This window comes from Galeopterus variegatus, unplaced genomic scaffold, assembly GCF_000696425.1.
Source record: "Galeopterus variegatus unplaced genomic scaffold, G_variegatus-3.0.2 Scaffold130, whole genome shotgun sequence".
Taxonomy (NCBI): Eukaryota; Metazoa; Chordata; class Mammalia; order Dermoptera; family Cynocephalidae; genus Galeopterus; species Galeopterus variegatus.
The window spans coordinates 826,043-851,649 of record NW_007726241.1 but is presented as its reverse complement, the minus strand read 5'-3'; the positions used below and the strand labels follow the sequence as shown (position 1 = coordinate 851,649).

The 25,607-nt window shown below is 48.3% G+C and overlaps 1 protein-coding gene across 1 annotated transcript in view; it reads right to left on the bottom strand.

The window, feature by feature from the left end:
- The window catches only part of DAPK1 (death-associated protein kinase 1), a 177,290-nt gene that overhangs the window by 65,985 nt on the left and 85,698 nt on the right, over positions 1 to 25,607 (bottom strand). The window contains exon 2 of the mRNA XM_008588607.1: positions 24,458 to 24,679. Within this exon, the coding sequence (XP_008586829.1) occupies positions 24,458 to 24,679 (222 nt within the window). The remainder of the gene's footprint in view (positions 1 to 24,457; positions 24,680 to 25,607) is intronic.

Below are 25,607 nucleotides of genomic sequence, written 5' to 3'. Positions count from 1 at the left end.
ACCCCACCCCACCCCACCCCACCCCACCTCAGCGCTGGCCAGGCGCACAGAAGCACTCAAAACTTTTTTATCAAGCAAACTCCCCTGAAAACTCCACACTGGTGATTAACAGCAAATAACAGGGAGCTTTCAATAAGAGTTTTGTAAGTTAATCTTCATCTAGTTTAACTACACATTTGCAACATAGTAAGTGCAATTATACATATAACTCTTGTATTCACTATCTTTCCTTTGGCAAGATGGCTCCATGAACTTTATACTTACTGCATCTACACACATTCAGCTAAGTAAACTGTTGTGCATGAGATTAAACAACAATGAAAAAAGTTGTTTTCTTAAAAGTTTCAAATCCCACCCCTTCACCCTCCCAGCTGATGTTTGTCTTAACGTGGCCCACGGTCCCCTGGCATCAAAATGGCTGGGGATGCCTTAAAAATGCAGATTTGGGGCTTCTCTCCCAACCTGCTGCTGGGGATAAGGTCTCCAAGAGTGGGGGCCAGGACACAGCATTTTTAACAAGCCTCCCAGGTGATTCTTAGCACACTAAAAATTTAGAACTACTTTCCCAAGACTTAATTCCATGCTCCTGCTTCAAGGCCTCCCTCTGACTTATCCGACAGTGGGGTGGCTCTTCCACCCCTGGACTCTTCCCCAGGGCCCTGGCAGAAGCTGCAAACAGTCCACAGGCCTCACCCCCTAGGGGAGGCCACAAAGCCTGAGCCCAGCCTGGAGCCCAGGTGCCCCCGTGGGTGGCAGAGGACAACAGCAGGCAGGGACACTGCCCCCGGGAGCGGCCTTCCTCTCCTCCCGATTCCTCCCTGCACCCCCAGCCTTGCTCTTGGGAGATGCGGTCGGCCCTGCTGTCTCCCCTCCGTGGAGCCCTCAGCCACGTGTCCCCCACAACGTCTCCCACTCTACAACCTGAAGCCCCCGCTTCTCACTCTTGTATCTTTTTATCACTCTTAAGACAAACAATAGGGGAGAGGGAATCCAACTATACTGGAAAAAAGAAAGAAAAAAACAGGAGACTGTGAACCAACCCACCCCAAGAAAGACGTCCCACCCGCCTGCCTCCCCAGCCCGAGCTCCCTGCCGTCTGCTGCCACTCAACTGCGGGGACCCACCTACGCACAGCAGGCGGCGTGGCCATCCCGGCTCAAATCTTAAATGCTGTCCCTTCTCTCTGAACCTCTTCGTCCCATCAGACAGGATGTAAGACCTACTCCTTCGAGGGCTATGAGGTTAAAGACAACAGACACACATAACGCACCGGTGGGCCTGGCAGGACACTGAGATCCCGCACGTGGAGCCAGTGTTATAAAGGAAGGACATTACTGCCCTGTCGGACACCACGCCCCACAGAGGACAGGCTCCGACACGGAAGCCCTTCCTGCCTTCAACTCCTCCTCAAATGGTCCACTGCCCGGGGTGGGGGGGACAGGGCAGGAGGGTGACGGTGTCCCCCGAGGGCACTGCCGTCTGACCTCTCCTCTCCCTGCCCTTCTTCAGGGGCTTCCTGACCCCACCTCGCTCGCACACACTGTGCTTCTACACACAGTCACGTGCTGCAAAAAGACACTTAAGGACGGCATTGCCAGCTCCTCCTGCCTGCCCCACGTGCAGCGACCACCATGACATCGCATGACATGGCAGCTGTTGTGACGCTGCAGCCGCTGTGACGCCACAGCCGTCGTCCTTTTGCGACCATGAGCAGCAGCTGGGGTAGGGCTGCCTGGTGCTGGGGCAGCTGTCACAGCGGGCAAACAGCTGGGCGGGCGTGCAGGTGCCCGAGGCTGTCTAGACGCTCCGAGTCCTGCGCTCCCTGCTTGGCCCGGGCCCCTCTGCCCGCTTCCTCGGCTGGTGTCACCTCCCTCACTGCTGTGGTGGCAAAGGCGGGGAGATGTGCTTAGAACCAGAACACAAGTGCTCACAGTGTCGTTGCTGAACATAGAATAATGTTATTAACAAGGAAATCAGTTAAAACCCTGGCGCTTTTCCTCTCCGTTCCACATTCTACATTTTGCTTAAGAGAAGGAAGATTGATGGAAGGGGGATGAGCAATCTGTGCAGCAAATTTAGAAAAGCAAGTTTAACCTCCTTCATTAGGTTCTTGAGTCAGTGTTTTAAATCGTAGTATTATCGGGCCGGCCCGGTGGCGCACTGCTATAGTGCGCCGCTTGGGAAGCGTGGCGGCGCTCCCGCCGAGGGTTCGGATCCCACATACAGACTGGCCGCTCACTGGCTGAGCGAGGTGCGGGCGCAACACCGAGGGTTGCGATCCCGTTGCCGGTCCCGGTCCAGTACGGGCGTGACACTGAGGGTTGCGATCCGTTGCCGGTCACGAAAAAAGACAAAAAGGAAAAAATAATAATAATAAAAAAAATAAAATAAATAAATCACAGTATTATCATGGAAATTGTGTGAAACACATGCTAATAAGCATTTGCTGTTTTCACCAAGAGAGCTGCAAAATGTGAAGGTGCCTCCTCCCCCATGCCTTTTACTACCACCAAAGCCTCCCGAAAAGTAAGCCACAACACAACGTTGTCAGGACACGCTACCCCTTTGAAAACAAAGTGCACTTTCTGAGTGACGAACACGACGTTATCCCAGGATTCCAATTCCTATGTCTCAACACTACGGGGGACCCTGACTGTTGTTAGGAACTGCCCAAGATATAACAGGACTTGGTTCTGGACCAGCTCTGATCATGATCTAAACCGCAGAGGACTCTTGGCTACACGCTAACTACCCAAGAAGGCCCATTACAAGGCAAATGTTAGGATTCTGCAGTGTTGCGCTGCATTTCCCTGTTTGGTGTCACAGACCAAGTATACGTAGTTGGCGAATTGGGGACCACTGGGACAAATCAGAAGCCAAGTGTATTCTCCTAGGGCAGCACCCTCGAAGGCCTGGCCTGCTAGGATGGAAAGCCCTGAGAGGTGGCATGGCCAGAGGGCTGAATGAGCCTCAGCACAAAGGACCCCAACTCCAACTCTGGCCTCAAGTGTGGATGAGTGGAAGGGACATAGGGAGGTCATGTCACCTCTTTGGATCTCAACTTTGCTATCTGTAAAATGAGAGGGTTGACCAACTAGGTCAAGTGGTTCTCTATCCTTCGAGCATACAACAATAATTGGGGAATATTTTCAATGCCATTTCCCAGGACCCACTTCCTCGGGGCCTCAGAATACACATTTTAACAAGTCTCTCCGGTAATCCTGATGCAGATGGACCACACCCTGAGAAGATGACCTCTCAGGGCCTTCCCCCTCTGATGTTTTAAGACTCTGTGATCCCATGTGTGGATGTGGTAGAGTCACTGCTGTGTTCCCACCACACTTGCCTTTTCCTCGCGGGGGCACAGCTAACGTGCATTTTCCAGCTCCCTTGAATCTAGGACTAGTTCTAGCAGGTGGAATATGGACCAAAATGATGTGTGTCATTTCAGACCTGGCCCCAAGAACATCCTGCATGATCCTCCACTCACATTCTCACCTGCCTGGCCACCTAAACACAGATGACCCAGCAGAGGACTCCAAGGAGGACTAGGGAGCAGCCAAGTGGGTGAAAGAATTATGGATCCTGAGTCACTGCTTATAGGAGAGGCACCCAACCTGTCACGTCCACAGTGGGTCTCTAAGTGAGAAATAAATCCTCTTATGTTAAGCCACTGATATTTTATGGTTGTACTTTATTTGTTCTAAATATAAATCTATTTAATCAGAAGTAATAATGTAATCTATTTTTAAAATTAAAATTAAATGAAAGTAGCAAATGCAAAGCACAGAACATACTAACTGTTGCCACTATCTATTAGTGTGTAACAAATCTCCCTGGGACATCTGTGGCTTTAAACACAACAATCATTTTATGGATCAGGTATTCAGAAAGGGCTGGCTGAGCAATTCTGGTGCAGGGTCTGTCACGAGATTGCAATCGTAGAACAGCTAAAGCTGAAACTGCAGTGGCACTGGAGCACTCGGGCTGTCTGGACACCTCTCTTCCTGCGCTCTCATGTCTCCATGTGGTCTCTCCATTTGGGCTAGTTTGGGCTTCCTGATGGCACGGTGACCTCAACACAGGCAAACCATTCACATGGCAGTTCAGGGCTCAGGGCAAGTGTGCCAGCAAGCGGGGTGGAAGCTGCCTCAGAAGTCATAGGGCGTCAAGGTGACTCACAAGCCCATCCAGATGCAAGGGAAGGGGATCTAGATAGAATCCACTTGCTCATGGGGGAATTTCAAGGGTCTAGAGAAATATGTAGGATGGGAGATAATACTGAAGCCAACTTTGGAAAATATGATGTCACACAGACTGCGACAGGAACTGAAATTTTTTATTTTATTTCATCCTAAATGTTATTTTAAAAGATTTAGGTGCTGGCCCGTTAGCTCAGTTGGTTAGAGTGCTATGTTAAAACACCAAGGTCAAGGGTTCAGATCCCTATACCTGTCAGCTGCCAAAAAATAAAAAATAAGAAAATTAAAGAGTTAGATATAGGTAGTACATTCATTTGCTAGGGCTATACTAACAAACCACCACAAATTGGGTAGCTTAAAAGAATAGAAACTTATTGTCTCTCAGTTCTAGAGGCTACAAGTCCAAAGTCAAGGTGTCGGCAGAGCCGTGCTCCCTCTGAAACGGGGAATCCTTTCCTGCCTCTTCCTGGCTCCTGGTGGTCTGCCAGCAATCTCTGGTCCCTGGCCTGCAGATGATCAGTCCAGTCCTCTGCCTTCACATGACATCCTCTATGCACCTCTCCACGCAGTCTGCCCTCTGTGCATGTCTGTGTCTGTGTCCGTATTTCCCTTTTTAATAAAGGACACCAGTCATATTGAGTTAGTGCCCAAACTAGTTACCTCATTTTAACTCAATAACTTCTGTAAAGACCCTATTTCCAAATAGGCTTACATTCTGAGGTCCTGGGGGTTAGGACTTCAACATATTTCAAAGGCGTGGGGGACATCTAATCCAACCCACAGTGGGTAGCAAGTGCTCGCCAGCTACGATATTACGGGACGGCTAACGCAACTCAGGAAAAGCACAGGAAGCAACGAAGGGGGGAATAGACTCCACTAACGCTTCTTTCTTAATCTTGCTTTTGGATTCTCCTACGAAGGAAGGGTTCATTCATGCACTGCTATAATTTTTTTTTTAATTCAGGTCAGAAAAATTTAGGTGAGAAACATATATCTGGTCCTGTCCTTGGGGCTTAAGTAATTTCCCAAAACATTTTGAGATGATTATTTCTTTAAACATAACTATCCTGGTGTCTATGATGTAAAGGAGTAAGGTGGAACCCAACCGCTCCTTGGCTTTGCCTCTAAATAAACCAAAAATTAAAACTCGGTGCTCCATCATCATCGCTGCCTATTGAATGTTCTTTCTGGTTAATCCAGGGGAAGCCTTGATGGGTTTCCACATTCTCACCTCTCATGTTCTAATTTAAATTCCTTGAGAACCAGAGGACTTAGCTGAATGCAAAACTGAAGCTGGGGCATGTGAAGAGGAAGATAAAAGACGGTACATTTTTTTCTGCATTTGTGAAACACGCGTGACTTTAAGGTTGGAAACACATTCAAGGGCTTGAACCATTTGTTTGCTTATGTGCTGTGCTGCCCCCAAATCGAATGAATAATATCAAAGGAGTTCCTAACCTTAAGGCCTCTTCTGAATTAGCTCTACCTCCTTTGGATCCAAAGGGCAAGCTGTATCTGAAAACACATTTTCTGTCTGTTTTTACCTCAAATTTAAATTACAACTTAAAAGGAGTTCTGGGGATTTTCATGAAAAAGCGTTCCTGGCACTCAAAGTTCATGCGGGCAGGGAGAAATAACCTTGCATTTTACCCAAGGAGGTTGTGCAAAAAAGTGGGAAGGAGCCTTCTGAAGGTGTCTAACAAAATCCCTAAGGGAGACTACTGCTCAGTGGTTAAAAGGCACTGGGGACAGGCACCCTGGGTCTAAGTCCGGGCTCTGTGACCTCAGATAGGTGAAGTCACCTTCTGTGGCACAGCTTCTATGTCTTTATATAAAATGGGGATATTAATATACCTGAGCTCTTACACACGAACTGAAACCTAACTTAATGTGTAATCCAATTGAAAACCTAACTGAGAAGTGTCCCTCAGTAATGAGAGCTGAGTCTCAGCCAACTGCAGGCAGGAACTGTCCTGTATGTCACGTCCATTTTCCACCTATAAACTTTAACAGACCACGTGGCAGAGTCCCTCGAAATCTCTTCTGACTCCAGGGGCTGCCCCAATCGGGAATCTTTTTCTCTCTTTTCTTGCTTAATTAAACTTTGTTAAATTTAATTTGTCTAAATTTATTCTTTTAACCTAAGTAAGACTATCTATTTTTTTTTGTTGTCATTTTTGAGACCGGCCGCACCGTGCTCAGCCAGTGAGCGCTGTGAGCGCACCGGCCATCCCTATATAGGATCCGAACCCACGGCGGGAGTGCTGCTGCACTCCCAGCGCCGCACTCTCCCGAGTGTGCCACGGGCTCGGCCCAAGACTATCTATTTAATGTGACTATTTCCTTCCTTCCATTCTCAGCTCTTAGCAAAGACTTATTTAAAATGCTTCCGTTGTCCCAACTGTGCAACAAGAAATTTTTTTAAAAAGCATTTTCTTGCTTCAGCAAGTGTTAAGGGGACCTCCAGGCCAGGATAGAGGTGACAGAGGGGATTAGAGAGAGTCCTCAGAAGAAAGTTCAATCTCATGGGCCAACGTGACACCCAGCAACACCCTCAGACACCTCCCCCCACCCCGCCAACCTGGTGGACCTGGGCTTATCGAGGGAGATGGCAGGTTCCTTCACAGCAACCATTCCATTTGGAAAGAAGTGAACTTTAGCTTGGTCTCTTAAAAACACATTCTCCATAAAAAAAATTTAAAACATCCATCTATAAAATCCCTTCTGACCATCTCCCATCCTTCTCAGTCCTGGCCCTCCTCCGCACTTCCTACCTTGCAAAAGCATGCATTAGTATGAATATGGTGTGTGACCCTTCAGAATTTTTTATATATATTCTGTGAACTACACAACATCGTTCTACATACATTTTCAGAACATAAATGGTTACGAGACCATATGCATTAATCTGCAACTTGTTATTTCACCACAGCAAGGCCCACTGTTATGGGTCTCTCATTTCCTCATTTTCACTGCTGTCTAATGTTTATCTGGGTGTCTAGATCAAAGTTTATTTAGCCATTCCCTGACTGGTGGCCTTCATGGTGTTCCCAAATTGTCACAATCACAAGCTACAAAGCAATGGTCCTTGGCGCACCTGCCGACTCTGAGAATGTGACGGTTTCTGCAGACCCTAGGATGTGCAGCCCACATTGGAACTTCTGGGTCACAAGTTGTGCTCGGTCACAGGTGGTGCTGTAACAACTCGCACCCCCCATGGCGCTCTACGAACGCTGCTTTTGCTGCACAGCCTCATCTGCTGGATATTATTACTTTTGGCTAATATGACGGGTGAAAAAAATTAATCAGTGTTTTCCCATACATTCCCCTGTTTAGTAGAGAGATTAATAATCTTTCATGTTTAGTGGCCGCTTGTATTTGGGTGGGTGCAATCTGCTCGTCCATACCCTTTGCCCATTTTTCTACTGGACTGTCATTCCTTTTTATTTTAATGGATTGATAGACGTTCCCTGCATATGCTGGATACTGAACCTTGATCTCATATATTCTAAAGGTCTTCTCCCAACCTGTCATTTGCCTTTTAACTTTGCTTAAAGTGATGTTTTGTTAAACAGAAGTTTTAAATGTGGATGCAGTCAAACTTTTCAACCTTTTCATAGATATCAAGACTTTCCAAACCGAAAATGAGGGCAATTAAATAGCAGGTGGAATTCAGTAGCTGTGTGGTCCCGGGCAAGGTCCTTAATCTTTCTGGGCTTATGGATATTAACAATGGCTGCCCGAGAACTCAGAGCAGCAGATGGAATTTCCCATGTTTTTCCTGGTACTATTTTTCCTCCCCAAGTCCCTGCACGTCTCTATCCTGGGAGCTACTCAAGGGTGTTAGTGCTGATCCCCTGACACTATCACAACGGGAAGCTGAGGCTCCCGAGGGCCCATATGTATAGCTCCACTCGACTCTACATTTAGTGACATCACGTTGGCAGCTGGAAACTGGCCATGGTGGGAGTATTCACACCAAGGATAGGCAACATTACAAATCAGCCCCTCTCCCCCCTGGAGAGCCGGATGTTAAACATTTACCAGCACACCACTGACCCAAAGTGTCCGAGACACCGCCATCTGCCTGCATGACCTTCAGCTGAGAGCTGCTCTTCCCGCTGATGGACAACTCTAGTTGGAACATTCTTCCTTATACAGACCTGAGATCTACCTCTGGTAACAAAGATCCTAATTCTGCCTTCCCAAACAGAGATTAACAAACATTTTCTGTGAGAGGCTTTGCGAGCTGTACAGTCTCTGTTGCAACTATCTGACTCTGCTATATATTCATCTCTGCTTTTTTCTTCAGCCCTTTAAAATGTAGACATTTTTTCCCAAGCACTACATGTAAGCAGACAACTGGCTTTGGTCCATCAGCTGTAGTCTGCCAACTGCTCAAGAATAGCACAGGGCACAGAAGACAAGCCACTCTGAGTTCTGTACGACCACCCTTCCCCTACCTGGATATGGTTATCATATACCCCCTGGGTCTCTTCTTCTTGGGCCTAGGATTCTGCCAGGGTTCCAAATACAGGTGAAGTGATTTAGGAATGTCTCCAGAATCCACTTCACTGGGTCTCTGGAGCTATGGCGAGCACTGACACTACAGGCCCAGTTAATGGCAAGAAAAGGTACAGAAACCTGGACTGGGTTCAGTCAGGTGTTTTGGCCCCCTCAGGAGTGTCACAGGATCTAGAAGAAAGCAAAGCGTAAGAGACCTATCTACTTGCTGGCTGTGTGATCCAGGGCAAGACTCTTAATCTTTCCAGGCCTCTGGCAGAACAAAGGTGGCCACAAATTCTTTGCCACTAGCCACTGCGGGCTGCAGCCTCTCTCCTCGCCTAGTCTGAGCAGGCTCTGTGGCTGCGTGCTGAGTAGAATATGAAAGAAGTGATGCTGTGTCGGTTTCCAAGCCCAGGTCTCAAGAGTCCGGCAGCTTCCATGTCCTGTTTTGGAACACGTGTCCCTGGAACCCAGCTGCCATGCTGCGGCAGAGTCAGGTGGCAGAGAGGGACATGCGTGGCAGAACCAGCACCCCCAGCTGAACGCCGGCCATCAGCAAGCACCGCGGGCCAGCCTGATCGGGATCGTTGCAGGGGGTCCTCCAGCCCCACACGGCCACCCCAGCTGTGCTGTGAGGAGGAGACATGAGCTGTCCCTGCTGAGCCGGGCCCAAATCATGGCATCGTGAACAAAATAAACGACCATGGCCGCCTTAAGTCTCCAAGCTTTGGAGCGGTTTGCTGCACAGCCACAGAAGCTCAGGACCCTGGCTCCTCGGGCTCTTGTGAGGATTAAAAGACACAATATACATAATGTGTTTAGTTCAATGCCTGGAAAGTAAAAAGTGCTCAGTAAATGGTGATTATTATTATTCAGAAAAAATAAAGTTCCTTGAGTTCCTTTCCAGGGACAGAGAAAATGTTTTACCTCCTATCTTAGGGGTTCTCTCCTCAGGCCATGCTTTCTGAAAGGCTGACGCTTTCATGGCTTCTTTATTCAATGAGATAAAATAAAAAGCACTTATTAGCACAGACTATGCATACAGCTGTTTTTCAGAAAATGTTAGCTTGCTCCCCTTCCAAAATCTCTCCTGTCTGACACCCAGAAACTTCCATAGAAACGCTAACTTGTCTCATGCCTCCACTCCCAACCCCCACTCCAGCCCCACGGGTAACCACTCCACCTGCCATTAACCTGCGGAAGAACTAACAGACAATTCAATTTCAGGTCCCTCGTATGCAGTTGACATGGGGCCTCCAGTGACTGCTGCTACTGGTACAGAAAACCTATGTTCTTAAGGAGGTACACTATGCTCAAGGGGGACCAAACCTGTTACCTCAACCAACTGTGGCAAGAAAAGGAAAATTTCAGGCTTGTAAAAAGACCTCCATTCAGAGATTACCTGGGATCCCCAAAAGGTCCCTGGCCTCACAAATCTAATCTTCTATAGTCATGGAAGACTAATCGGTGAAGCTGGATTAAAGTATGGCCTCTGCAGAAAAATGAAGAGTGTAAAGTAATCACTTTCACTCATAAATGAAAAAGCAGCATCATGACTTTCTTTCAGCATCCAAGATGGAAACAGAATGCTGGACTGGTAGAAGAAAATGCCTCATGACTTATCAATACCAGCAGGAGCCATACAGCACGCGGCCAGATCACGTTAGTCAGCTGGTAAGAAGACAGCAGCAGTTGTTAACACAGCATAACGAACGTCGGTGCTTTCAAGTCCGTGGTCCCTCATATGATCATCCCAGCTCCTGACTTAAGTGACAGCACGCTCACATTCAAGGCCAAATGACGGAGAGGCAGTTTGCTGAAGCAGCTTTTCAGACACGAGGCTGAGTCCTCAGCTACACGCGGCACTTAGGAAGTTCGGAGGAAGCAGTATGTGGAATGTAACGAGGCATTTAGAAAACAAGCCAACAACAGTTTTTGTTTCTCTCCCTTTCTCAGGAAACAGATCTGCCTTTGCTCTACCCACTGAATACATCACAGTGACTGTGGCTCTAGAAAATGTGCTGCGGTCTGGAGACTTGCAAGAGACAGCTCTCTGGAGAGGAAAACGCTGACGGTGCTTCTGTGAGCTATGAGGGCCTGTGCGCAGGCAGTGGGTGACACATGGCACCCTACAGGTTGTCACACCTACAACAGGTGAGTGCACACCACAGCCCTCCGGCCCCCAGCTCCCAGCACTGGCTCATTTTCTGATTCTCTACCTGCATTTTCATCTCGGTGGGGGAAAGGCAGAGACAGGGCATCGGAAAGAGGGACAGATGGCGGAGGTGAACCAAACAGATGAAGTCAGAATTTGTTTAAAGCTCCAGGAAACCTCCAGAAATGAAAACGATGGGGCCCGCCAACTCACAAAGGCAAATGGGAGAAAGGGCAGGATGGCGAGAGAGAAGCCTCTGCAGAGCCGCGGCGCGATGGGCTTCCCAGATAAATGCAGAGGCAGAGGGTGCCCTTGCAGAGAGGTGACTATGTGCGAGAAAGGGCCTCAGCGCGCCTGGGGCTCTGGGAGGACCTCGGCAGTCACCCAGGCCTCCGTTCTGATGGGGGTGAAGAGTCAGGGCAGGGGAGAGAGAAAGGGTCCACAGTGACCACTTCAAATGACACTATAAACAAATTCAGATGAGAAAAACCAGATGCTGGCATGCCAGAAAGAAACGCCAGGGTCGGAGTGGATCCTCAGCTACCTGCCCTGGAATGCAGCATGGATTTAAAACCTGAAGCACGAGGCAGGGCCCCCATCTGTCAACATGCAAAGGGCTGCAGACAGTCTTGGACTCTATATTTTGACAGAGATGCGGAGTCTGGAGAATATTCAGAAAATGTCACACCAACAGCGAGGGTGATACACACAAGGAAAACAGCAAAAACTCTTTCTTCTCTGGGAAGTTGTAGACCAGGAGATGTAGAAATGCTCAATGCAGTTGTCCCCAAGAATGAAGGAAATCTTGACGAGGTCAGTTCGAGCAGGAAGCTCCCTGCAAACACATGGCCTTCTGGACATGGCATCCTAGAGTTCAGTGGCCGAGCCTGACGACTGGGTTGCCATGCAGGGGATACAGGTGTGCGGAGGGACCTGCTCCCCAGCACTCAGATATCTGCTTGGGGCCCTGGGGTGCCTCATCCACTCAAAGCCATGCTGGAAACAAAGATCATATTCAATGTGCACTGCACCCTGCGAGGAAGGGCAGGCGGGGAGCTGCTCGAGGCGACGTGCTGGGCGAGGAAGGTGAGAGACCAGCTGTAGCTCCAGCTTCCTACTGGCCCCTGCAGATTTCTTTTACTAAAGAAAGTCCTCGCACGAAGGGAAATAAACTCAACAGCCAGAATGACAGCAGCATAAGCAAAGCCTCTTTTTACTTTCATGGCTTCAGTCTAAGCTTTGGAGATCCACAGAAATAATGAGGCCAATCGAAAGTGGGGCAAATGGAAAAACAGGGGCAGCCAGACATCTCTTCAGCCTGCGTAATCACCAGTGGCGTGAGAACAAAAGGCCGGCGGGAAGTAAACCAAGCTGGGCAGCCATAGATGGAGGTTTATTCCCAAATCAATCTGTCTCGTCTAGTTGAGAACGAGAGGAGGCTCTTATCGAGGGGAAGCACAGAGACCCACCTCCTCTGGCTTCTTGACTGGGCTTACTCCTCCTTGCCGATCCAGTGAAGAAGGGCTACAGCCAAAGCTGCTGATTGTCGGTAACGACCTGGAGATCCCGGGCTGAAGACCACTAGCCCAGGAGACGGGGACATGGCCGACCCAAAGCACGAGGCTGCCTGCTCATCAGCCGCCCCTGAGCCGCAGACAGCAGAGATGTCGAGTGGCCCAGAGCAGAATGGTCCTCCCCCTCAGACTGAGCAGGGGGACTACTCAGGTGCTCCTCAAGTAAACTGAGGAGGAAGAAGGGTTGAGAAGGAGGGAGAGATGGCAAAGTTCAAAGAGCTGAAATTCACTGAGCAGGTGCTGAGGCTGTCAGATCACGTCCCATCTCAGCTCCCCACCGAGTTCTAAAGAACCTGGTCAAGGAGAGCAGAGGGGAGTCAAGGAGGGGCACGGGGACAAGGTGAGCCTGACCACCTAGGTGACAGGGAAAGAGAGGGGTAGCCTGAAACCCAGCTCTGCTAGAAGAGGGGGCTGACTGACAGCAGAGAGCCACCCCCACCAGCGGCCTCTGAGAAAGACGGAACGAGGTCTGGGTCTTCTCTTCAACCGCATGGGCAGCTAGGAGCCCTGTCACGGCACCAGCACCGTTGGTGCCATGGGTAGAGGGGACTTCTGGTTGTCTGAAGAGCTCATCTTCTTTCTCTGTTTCCTTCTTTGCATAATTATTTATTGAGTACCTGCTTGTGATGGCCACAATTATACCAGATGCCAATGACAGTCAGCAGCTTTACTGTCAGCTGCCCACCTCTGATTTTCATTGGCATCCAGCATGGTACTGCCAGACGTGTAACAGGACCTGCACTCCTGTCCCCGGGAGTCCCATCAACCGACCTTCTAGCTGACTCTTTCCTCTCCCATGCACCCAGCTTGAACACGTGGTCCGTGTCCTGACCCTTTCAGGCCCAGAGTGGAAATTAGCTAAGTTGACAAACTGCTCTGTTCCCATGAGAGAGGATGCTTAAAGTATGGCAGGTCACAAATGACGCAGAGCCTTCTGGAAGCAGTGCCTTTGGCTTTGTTTGCTCTCTTCATCCCCACGTCCTTACCCTGGATTAATGCTCTCCTTACACGGGGGGATTAAAGAGCGAGTTCTTGCTCTGTTAGTTCCCATGAGAGCTGGTTGTTTAAAAGACCCTGGCACCTTCTCTCTCTCTCTCTTTTGCTTCCTCTCGCTGTGTGATCTGCTTGTACCTGCTGCTTCCTGACACTTTCCACCATGAGTAGAAGCAGCCTGAGGCCTGTGCCAGATGCAGCTGTCCCAGAATCATGAGCCAAATAAACCTCTGTTCTTTATAAATTACCCAGTCTCAGGTATTTCTGTTATAGCAACACAAACAGACTAATATACCCAGTTAGCTTTAACTGCTTTCATATGTGTTTTCATTGCCTTTTACAAGTGTGTCAATTGTTGCACCTGCTGTATACCATGTTTTACATATTTATGTGTCTTTTCCTGTAGTGGACTGTGAGCTTGCCAGGGGGTGTGCCAGCGTTTTACTTACTTGTCTTTACATGCCCAGCATCTAGGAGAGGACATGAACGCTAGCACACGGTCAGTGGTTGAACTCAGTTAAGGGGACTAGCTGGGCGACTGCTGAGATAATCCCGAGGAACTGCAATGCGGGGCCTTTCCAGGGTAAGGACGTGGGGATGAAGAGAGCAAACAAAGCCAAAGGCACTGCTTCCAGAAGGCTCTGCGTCATTTGTGACCTGCCGTACTTTAAGCATCCTCTCTCATGGGAACAGAGCAGTTTGTCAACTTAGCTGATTTCCACTCTGGGCCTGAAAGGGTCAGACACGGACCACGTGTTCAAGCTGGGTGCATGGGAGAGGAAAGAGTCAGCTAGAAGGTCGGTTGATGGGACTCCCGGGGACAGGAGTGCAGGTCCTGTTACACGTCTGGCAGTACCATGCTGGATGCCAATGAAAATCAGAGGTGGGCAGCTGACAGTAAAGCTGCTGACTGTCATTGGCATCTGGTATAATTGTGGCCATCACAAGCAGGTACTCAATAAATAATTATGCAAAGAAGGAAACAGAGAAAGAAGATGAGCTCTTCAGACAACCAGAAGTCCCCTCTACCCATGGCACCAACGGTGCTGGTGCCGTGACAGGGCTCCTAGCTGCCCATGCGGTTGAAGAGAAGACCCAGACCTCGTTCCGTCTTTCTCAGAGGCCGCTGGTGGGGGTGGCTCTCTGCTGTCAGTCAGCCCCGTCTTCTAGCAGAGCTGGGTTTCAGGCTACCCCTCTCTTTCCCTCTCACCTAGGTGGTCAGGCTCACCTTGTCCCCGTGCCCCTCCTCGGCCCCTGACTCCCCTCTGCTCTCCTTGGCCTGGTTCTTTAGAACTCGGCAGGGGGCTGAGATGGGACGTGATCTGACAGCCTCAGCACCAGCTCTGAATCCCTCTGAACTCAGAGCAAGACTGTTTTCTACTTCCCTCTCCAGATCCATGGGCCACCCTTCTACGTCCAGTTCTGGTCCAGGGCGGCCGCTCAGAGGCCGATCAAAAGGTTCCCTTGTCAATAGGCTTCTACTTTGGTTTGGACAACAGGTAGCACCAAAAGGAAAGGTGAATGAGGCCGACAGGTTGCCACGGGCTGGCTGAGTCCATCCTCTGAGGGGTCAGCTCGTGCCATACACTTCTCTCCAGGAAGTTATCCTCTCCGGGTCCTCAAGCCACTCCCTTCCTTAGCAGTCAGGTCATAGGACGGTGATGGCCCTTTACTATTACGAGTTCCAGGACAACGTTTCCCCATCACTCATCGTTTTCTCTACACCTTGCATACATCTTTGTGAGCTGTCTCAAATTTCGTGGTCTGTGTGTGCCATCTGCTTCCTGGTAGGACACAGACTGATTCAAACCCTAACGTTCAAGAGTGAAGAATACCTTACTCTTTGGGAAACCGAGTCAACAGTACATCTCCTGAAGCTCAAGCAAGTAGATCAATACCTCATCAAGAAAAATGTCCTCGTGGGTGGGGAACTTTGGTTCTTGAGCCACACACGTCCCTTCCAGCACACCGTGTTGTTTTTGTGCTCTATACAGACCTGACACATGTTCACTGGGCCAGGCACAGTTTTAAGTGCTGTGGGTGCCCAAGGAGGACACAGTCTTGCCATTAAAGAAATGTGCACATACGACAGTAACAGCAGAGCCCACGAAGCCATCCCACCTCCCAGGCTTCACGCCCACGGGAAAACTAGGACATGTTCTGCCCTCCCCACCTTCATGGAGATGCTGAGAAATGAGAGGCGAGAACAACACGGCTGCCGAGAGCACTACTAGAGAAAGCAGCAGACAGGAAGGGCCCAGGAAACAGGGAAGGAACAGTGTGGCCGAAGCCCAGGAATGCAGAAATCGCTGTCTGAGGAGGCAAAGGGCAAAGGTGACCAACCAGCCGCAGACAACGGGGCCTTAGAGGCTAAATCCCACAGTGGCTTGCAGAAGCTTAGGGCTTGGACAGCTCAAACAGAAGTCCCTCCCCAAGAAGCTACAGCCTGGGGACGAGAATCTGCCCCCTCGCTCCCTGGGACCTCCCTCTGGATAGGGTGGGCTCGCTCTGGAGGCCGGTGCTAGGACCCCTACCCTGCAGGTGCCTGCAGGAGTAAATGACATGCACGGAGAGGCACAGACCCAGGGCAGCTTACACTTCTCCTCCCCCAAGAGCCACTCCTGTCACTTTCCTGCATCTTCTCTCTGAAGGCAGTTGGGGCTGACCCCGCCTAACCAGAAGTGCCTCAAAAGAACAGAAAGGTCTACCCTACTTTTCTCAATCGATTCTACCTGAGTTTTCCCATCAAAGTACTGGGGTGGAAGTTACTGACACTTGTGTCACCTAGGGAGGAGCAGGTCCTTTAGCCCGTGCCTCACTTCTACCTAATTTTGTCAATAAAGCGGCGTTCACGTCTCAGGGCAGCCATGCTTGGAAACCACGAAGGTACAGAGGCTGGAAACGAAAGCGACAATTGCGTATGCAGCAAGTGCATCTTTACTGCAGGCGCACTGGAGCCCGGACGCTCCCCATTTGCATCGCAGCAACTTAGACAGTATTAGAACAAGTTACACACATTAAGATAAAGAGTGATTAAACAGAAGAAGATTAGGCAACACTCAGTTACCTGGAAATATAGATTAAGAGAAAAAAAGCAATCCTAGGTTGTTTCTAGAAGTATTTCTGTTTGCTTTTTAAGCAACATTTTGCAAGGACATGAGGCAGGAGGGGAGGCTGTGAAGGACTGATGGATGGTTCTGAAAAGACTGTCGTTGACCTGCTGCAGATACTAGTCTAACAATAAATCCTCCCGTGACCTGTGTTCTGGGCACTCACTCTTTTGGAGCACCGGCTGTATCCCAGCTTCCTGTCTCCAACCCTGACTCCAACCACCATCCAGAATTCTAGGATCGGTGGTACCTAGACATGGGTGCAATATGACCAGGGTGGACAAGAACCAGGCAGGAGGTTTGAGCTCAGCCTGGACCTCCGAGCTGGCCTGGGAGGGACCTGGGCTCTGGTGCAGAGAAGTGAGCTCAGCAGGAAGCTGAGCAGTGGCCACCGCAGCATGGTGTAGGGGTCCTGTGCCTGGGACGGCGCAGACACTGGGGCGGCGAGGGAGGCGACGGAACGGGCCCAGAGGTGAGACTAGGGTGAGGGGTCAGTTACAGCCACAATGCCACAGAATTCCCTTCTGTCACATACTCTAGATATGCTGGTTAGGGGAGTGGCGGGCCAAGACAGGAAGGAGAATAGGATTTGTGCAGGAGTGCAAACCGACTGCAGGACCTGCACTACCAGGGTTCTGGGAATAGCCACGTGCCGGGAGCTACAGAAGTCCCTAAGGCTGGCCAAAGGGCGGCAGTGTGGCCCCAGTTTCCAAATCTTAACAATCAGAGGTCTTTCCCAGAGCTAAGCGAGATTCCAAATACCCACTGTCTACATGGAAAACATCACACCAGATATTAAAATTATAAATGCATCCTAAAAGCTACAGACCTATGAGCTCAGCGATCCCACACGTGGTTTGTTTTAACATTTCCATTGTCCTGATTTTTCTTAAGGCCATCCAGAAATCAAATAATCCTCTTAAGTAAGTGAAAATACCTATTGAACACTAAGGAAACACTTTTCAATTGAATTGGCAAAAAGCAAGTTTGTGGAGGAAGACGTACATGCAGGGCTTTATTTCTCAAGGAAATGCCAGAATGGAAAATAACCTATTCGCCATGATTTAATTCTGTTGTGAAAGGCTGAGACTGTTGCCAAATGCACTTTACTTCTCTGCTCTTGCCTAATAGTAGATATGTGAGGAGCGGGATGCCAAAAGCATAACCCAGAAGAGCTCTTGAAATTACCTTTGTGAATAAAAGCAAAAGTTCAAAAAGTCAAAAGAGCTGGCTCAAGCTCAGAGAACAGCGAACAGATGCAGCAGCAAAAGAACACTCTGAAGAAACCCGAGTGAGCTTTTGTGTGTCCTGAGCACCAGGAGAGGGGCGGGGACTGGGGACTGAGAGGCCCCAGCATCAGATACACCTCACTTAGCAGCCTCACTGATATTCCTACTCCTGCATTCGGCGTCACACAACTTGGCCACCTTTCAGTCAGTAGGTATCCACATGCATACATGCACTGCACTGACAGAGGATGAAAAAAATTCGTATTTGTATTCTGATTATTTTGCATCTCAGTTTGGCTAAGAGAGAGTGAGCCAACTGAACAAGGGTCCTGCACGAAGTGATCTAATATTGCGCAAATGTTTGAATACCAGTTGGCAACTGTTTGCAATGAACAAACTGAATTCCAGAAAATATTAACTTACCCAAAGTTGAAAAAAGAGCTAAAAAGAAGAGTTGTTCAATAGGTATAGTATTTCAGTTTTGCAAGACGAAAAAGTTCTAGAAATGGGCTGCGCAATAGCGTGCTCACAGTTAACACTGCCATACTGGACACTGTATCAAGGCTAAGTTGTAAATTTTGTTTTGGGTTTTTTATCACAGTAAAACAATAAGTAAAATTTACCTTTTTAAAAAAATGCATTACTCATTCCATGCTCTGCACTGCGCTACCACCACAACAGACTGTACTAATTAAATGGAATTTCCTGTCACAAAAAAAAAAAAAGAGAGAGAGAGACAGAAATCTAAAAGAGGTTACTCTGTTTTAAAGATTTGCTTTAAAATTGAAGCGGAATAAATAAGGGGGTATTGAAGAACCAAACTGGCTTGATTTCTTTGGAACAATTCACTATGCCAGTACTTGGTTGGTAATTTCAGCAACTGTACTTTATAAATCTTCACGTGGTAATCTTTCACACGGGTGATTTAAAGCTACTAAGGTGACTGTCCTGAAGCAGGCCACGACAGACTCGTTTCCATTCCTTCCTCAGGGTAGACCCCAAAGGCCCACCCCTCTCAACCCTTCTCTGCTCAGGCGTCCTGCACTGAGTGAGACTTGTGTGTCACATCATTTGCAGTTACCTGATGGAATTACCATGACGCGGGGTTTGGTTTTGTTTTGTCTCTAAGTAGCTTATAGAATTTTAGGTTAACAGGTTTGGAGGCTCCCGGTCTAGGAAGGACAGTTTCTGTTCAGTTCCTGCTTTTGCATTAGCTTCCTAGGGTTGCTATGACCAAGTAGCAAAAATTGGGCAGCTTAAAAAAGCAATGTGTGACCTCAGAGTTCTGGAGGTCAGCAGTCCAAAACCAAGGTGGTGGCCCGGTCGGCTCCTTTCTGTGGGCTCTGGGGGAGAATCTGTTCCATGCCCCTCTCCTAGTTTCTGGTGGGCCCAGGCGTTCCTTGGCTTATCAATACACCACTCCAATCTTCTGTCTGCACAGGGCGTCTCCTGTGTCTCTGTCTCACGTGGCCTTCTTAGAAGGGCACAGTCATATTAGACTAGGGTCCCGCTTTACTCCAGCATGACCTCATCTTAACTAGCTACATCTGAAACAACCCTATTTATAAATAAGGTCACCTTCTGAGGTACCAGAGGCGAAGACTTTAACATATCTTCCTGGGGGGCACAATTCAAAGTCTAACAGCTTCTCAGAAGGTGAACCCCAGATCTGGTCACCAACAGCAGAATCACCTGGGAATGTGTCAAAAATGAAAATTCTTGGGCCCACTGCAGACCTGCTGAATCCAAAACTCTAGAAGTGCAGCCCAAAAGTCTATATTTTAACAAGTCTTCCAGGAGATTCTGATGCACACTAAAGTTGGAGAATCACTGTTTTAAATCATATTGTACCTTTAAATAAAATCATTTTATAATACTAAGTATGCACCCTGCCCTTCCAACAGAATCAGTGGCATTTGAGGGCAGTCTCTGACTGTATTTATCTCACATTGCTTCTTCTATAGCAGCAATCAACTAATACTTACCACTTACATAAAACAGGCTAGAATATGGAAATCTGTGCAGGCCACATGTGGGCTTCCGATATGTTTTATTTTGTCTGCTCATGAATACTATGAACCAATTACCCACATCAAAAACCTAGATTATAGACTTTTCTTGGAAAAATTCCACATGGCAGCAATCAACTGATTCGTGACTATCCCTTTGAAGCGGGGCATGAAGACTCCAGTTAGTCACAGTCTCCACCACTCCCTGGTGCCTCCCTGGCACTGAAACTTCATGGAAACCAACCACATTCATTTACACTGCCTGCCTAGCCCCTAAGGGTATTTGGGTGTGAACTACGGTTGGGAAGATGAGAGCAAGAGAGAAAAATGCATCACTATACACAGACTAAAATACTTATCTGTTTCTGGGCAGCAAGTTTAGGAATGGTGCGCTAGAAGCCAGTGCCTCTGATTAACACTGCCACACACTTAAAAACAGCACTGACTTTAAGTTACGTGAGTTTGCCTTCACTCTTCACTAGGTAACAAGGTAAAGTATGAACTGACTCAAGCACTAAAGATCAAAGTTTTTTTTTTTTTTCCTTTTTGTCTTTTTTCGTGTCCGGCAACGGATCGCAACCCTCAGTGTCGCGCCCGTACCGGAGCGGGACCGGCAACGGGATCGCAACCCTCGGTGTCATGCCCGCACCTCACTCAGCCAGTGAGCGGGAACTGGTCTGTATGTGGGATCTGAACCCTCGGCGGGAGCGCCACCACGCTCTCAAGCGGCGCACAGTAGCAGTGCGTCACCAGGCCGGCCCAAGATCAAAGTTTTGTAGTAGCTCACCCGTGCGATGACACACGAGTGAACAGTAACACAGTGGGAAGAGACTTTTGTATCGGCATAACTTCATTAGGGAATAATGGCACGTGGAGGACATAAATTCGTGATTTTAAGACATCACGTGTGCCTCCTTCGTGTATATACTGTGCTGAGCCACAATAGCAGATCTGCTACGAAAAGATTATTTTCCATGGAAGCAAGTGGGGAAAAAGTCATTGCTTCACAGCTGCTTTCAGGCTTGCAAAAATTTTACAGGGCAGATTCTGGACTAGGATTTGACAACTGTGCCTTCAATATAGTCACCAAATAGTTTCTATACAAGGACAGAAAAGGTACCTTTTCAGGCCACTGGGCATGGGCGTGGTTTGTGAAATATCAAGGGGAATGGTAGTTTGGGATCTTAATCTCAGTGGTAAGGAGTTGGGAGGGGAGAGAATCACACACACACACACACACACACACACACACACGCACAAGGTTCCAACATGCTTCGTCAGTGAGCCTCAGAGGAAATCTGACTTGCCATGGAGTTCATCCCAAAGTGATAAATCCAAAAAATATATCTGCTTAAAGTTTACAAAACCAGAGGGCTCAGACAAGTAGCCACTACTACATCCCAGGGTTATTTTCTAACTAGTTCCTAATTTTCACTCTCTCTTTAACCACCACTGTACCTCGGAATTCTTAAGAAAGAAAAAAGGAGATGGAATCTGTCACCAGTGACTAAAGCTTCTTTTAAAGCTACTAGAATTTAGAAAGATGGTAAGTTTCTCAAAGGCAAAGATGAGTGTTTCTCCTGGACGACTTTATATTTTGAATATTTATTAAAGATTTAAGAAACACCTCTTTGTGGCATATTAATACATGTAAAATGGGACAGGCTTCCGAGATAAAAATGAGGATGCACTTTCCCTCCTTGATACGCAGTACCAATGTATTAGCTGGGGCTCTCCAGAGAAACAGAACCCACAGGATATATATATATATATATATATATATCTACCAATTTAAACGTTGATCTCATTCAGACACACCTAGAATAATGTTTGGTCAAATATCTGGGCAGCCTAAGGCCCAGCTGACATATAAAAGTAGCCATCACAACCCCCCACATGCCTGGTGGGTGCAGAGACGAGCCAATCAGCTTGCAGGAAATGGTGGAATTTGCAAAGAGCAAATAACCAGGGATGTGTCTAACCCTTGGAGGAACTGGCCGTCTCCTAAGACCCCTCCTGCCCACTCCCATCCAACAGCTGCTCCTGGTGGGCTTGCTCAACTTCTATTCCAGCTCACCACACAGTTAACAATGTAAAGCCACTGTGCACCCACTAACATGCTGACAATTTTTTAAAAAATACTGGCACTGCCAAGTGCTGGTGGAGCCACTGGAACTCTCATTCATTGCTGGAGAGGCTGTCCAGTGGCACAGCCACTTTAGAAAACAGTTTGGCAGTTTTTCATAAAGTTAAACACACACTCACCACATGACCCAGCAATCCCACTCCTAGATATTTACCCAAGAGAAATGAGAACTTATGTTCACACACAAGTCTGTATGTCAATGATTATAGCAGCTTTATTCACGATCACGAAATGCCAGAAACAACTCGAATGCCCTTCAGTGGGTGAGCTGATAAACAAGCATCCATACGATGGAAAACTACTCAGCAATAAAGAGGAACCATTTACTCGTGCACCAGCCTCAAGAGCATTATGCTCAGTGAAAGAAGCTAGTCGCAAAAGGTTATGTGCTGTATGATCTTATTTACACAAAATTTTCGAAAAGACAAAACAGCAGTGATAAAGACCAGCTCAGCAGTTGCCTGGGGTTAAGGGGTGGAGGGAGGGTGTGACTATAAAGGGATAGTACAAGGGGTATTGGGGTATTTGGGGTATGAAAACTATTCTGTGTCCTGATTTGATTGGTTACATGATCCACATGTTAACTTTCATAGAATTACACCACCCTCCTCCAAGATCATATTAACTGCATGATAAAGAAAAATTTTAAAAATCAAATGGTAAAATATAACTGTGTGCTACCCGATCTACATGCAGGGTAAAGGCACCTAACGGGAAATATCTGAAATGGGGTCGGTCGACAGAAGTTGGGTCCAGAATACACACGCATAGCGGGCACCAGAAGGGCACTGACTCGCAGGCATTGTCCAAATATTGTGGTATGAAGAGAGGGCAAACGACAATCCTGAGCCACTGGGCACAACCTGGCAGTTCTTTGAGAAGGCAAAACAGCTGTGACTGTAACGTTTTTTCTTGCAGGCACTTTGTGTTCACAGTCTCTCGTGACAAAACCTTAAGCGAGGAGATTTAGGCTTTAAGACAGGAGGATTTGTCCTGGATTTTGATCTCAGTTCTGCCTGGTTCCCAGTCCCCATCTGTATCATAGCCTTTGGCCTCCCGGAAGCCACATAAAGCCATGGTGGGGATTACACCATGATTGTCACTTTTGCTCTGCTGTACCCTAAGCAGGCCCTTAATCCTCTGCCTTTTAAAGCCCTGCTTTTCCTTTTAAAAAGCCAGGGTTGGGGCGTGAGGGGGGGGGCAGATTTTGCCCCTAGGGAACATATGACAACATCTGGACACATTTTGGTTGTCACAACTGGGTGAGGGTGGGGAGAGGGCTGCTACCAGCATCCGCTGAGTAGAGGCCGGAGATGCTGCTAGACTTTCTCTACTGCGCAGGACAGCCACCAGAACCACGAACGATCCAGCCTAAAAATGAGAACTCCTGCTCTAAAGGAAGGAAGGAAGGAAACATACAGTAAACACATCTATGAGCCACCACCGTGCTAGACATTTTAAAATTCTCATCTCATTTATCTCCCCAAAATCCTTTTGAGGTAGGTATTATTAACCCCATTTTATAGGTAAGAAATTTGTAGCTGAGACCCACAAAGGAATGTGCCCAAATCCCAGTGATGAGACCAGAAGCTGTGGGACCCGCAGACATGGGTGACTGCTGGGCCCGGGTCCCTGCAGTGTGACACCAGGGCGGGCTGGCCGCTCTGCAAACCTCCTCCGCTTCCTTCTCCTCTGGTCTTAAAAATCACCTCTTCTTACCCCTGAGAGATCTGCAGAGAAGCGGGGCTGGGGGGCTGGCAGAGGGCAAATCTGAACGTGAGAGACCCCGGCTGTCATCACTAGGACCACCCAGGACTGGTTTGTCAGAGAACCTTCTGCAGCTCCATCTACCCCTCCTCCCTCAGGACACTAAAGTCCTGCCTCCATCCAAAACGCCCAGAGACAGAGCCCGCTTTGCACCCTTGGTCACGAGGGGTGGGGTCCTGTGCAGCACACTCAGGCGGGAAGCCAGGGACAGGAGGGGACGGGAGGTGGAGACTAGAAACGCCGCAGAACGATGCGCTGAAACTAGTTTCCCATCACAACATCCCACGGGCAGGCCTTGCCTGAAAAACCAGCAACACGCTTCAAAACCAAGTCCTATCATCACATCCGAGGGACTCTGGGTCAATTTCCCATTCATATAATCAGACTTGACGGTTCCATCAGTTAAAAACGGGGTGCGTGCAGGTAAGATAGAGGAAGGAGGAATGGGAGAGGGGAGGAGAGAGAAAGAGAACAGAGCAAGAGAGAGGTAGAAAATACAGGCAGGACAGAACTAGAGCGAGAGGACTGCAGGACATGTGTCTGACGAACCCCAGGTGGCACTGGACCCCCGGATTTGGTGACCCTCTTGCAAATGAGGTGGAACCACAGTCATGGAAGCTGTGCTTCAGAATTCATGCTACCTCACTGCAGCGAGGTCTCAGGCTGGGCACCTGGCGAGGCCCCGGGGGTCGGAAGCCATGGGCTGACTCGGCCGCACGTGCTGCCCCCACGCCCCGTCTCCCCAGCCCACACAGGCGGCACTCACAGTTCCAAGATCAGGATGACGTCCGTCTTGTTCTCGTAAACCTCGTGCAGGGTGATGACATTGGGGTGCTGGATCTCCTTCAGGATGCTGACCTCTCGCTCGATGTCCTCGCGGCTCACGCCCCGCCGGCTGGACTTGGCCCTCCTCTTCTTGATGAACTTGGCGGCGTACTGTAGACCAGTGCTTTTCTCACGGCATTTCTTCACGACTGCAAACTGCCCGCTGAAAAGTGAAGATGGGATACTCTTTATTGTCCACGAAAAACCAGGATGTGAGGGAGGATGTGGGGACAAAAGAATCGTGAACAGGAGAGCTCAGAGTGCGGGAAATGAACGAGTTGGGGGGAATATTTCTCACTGTAGTTCAGTTTTCCTAAGGCTATTTTTTAGAGTAATGCTGCATGAAATAAAAATTCTTTTCTTAAGCTATATTGTATTGAACGGGTAATAATGTCTACACCTCTGTACTCTCCTCCTTTCCTCCAATTTCAGATCCTGGGACAGCAGGTAGGAGCTCTCTGATCTGACCTCACTCCTGACAAGCTCTTTCCCTGAATGCCCAGCCCAAGAGCTAGGAAAAGAAGGATAGGAAGGACTAGGATAGCTAGGAAAAGAAGGACTAGAAAATTGGTAGAAAAATATATAGGGTCCCGCCTTCAATGACATATTTCTAGTACCAATATTTATCAATTGATACACCCAGAACAAAAAAACCTATGTTATTTTGTTCACAACTGAAGACCTGCAAAGCTGTAAGTACTAGATATTTGTTGGCTGGTCTCCAGCATCATCTCTCTTGCCTTCCCAACAATGCCTTTATCTAGGGGTCTTTGTGGTTCTAGAGAAGCTGACTCCACCCCCCACTATAAATATGGACCGTGTGGCCTAGGCTAAGCCAATCAGTGCATCGTACAGTAGCCCCCCTTATCCACGGGAGATATGTTTCCAAGATCCCCAATGAATGCCTGAAACTCTGGATAGCACCAAACTCTACAAATACTATGTTTTTTTTTTTTAAAGTTTAATTTGTAAATAAGAACAGCAAGAGATTAAAACAAATAATAATAAAATAGAACAATTATAACAATGCACTGTAATAGAAGTTATGTGAATGGTCTCTCTCAAAAACTGTAGTATTTCTGGACCACAAG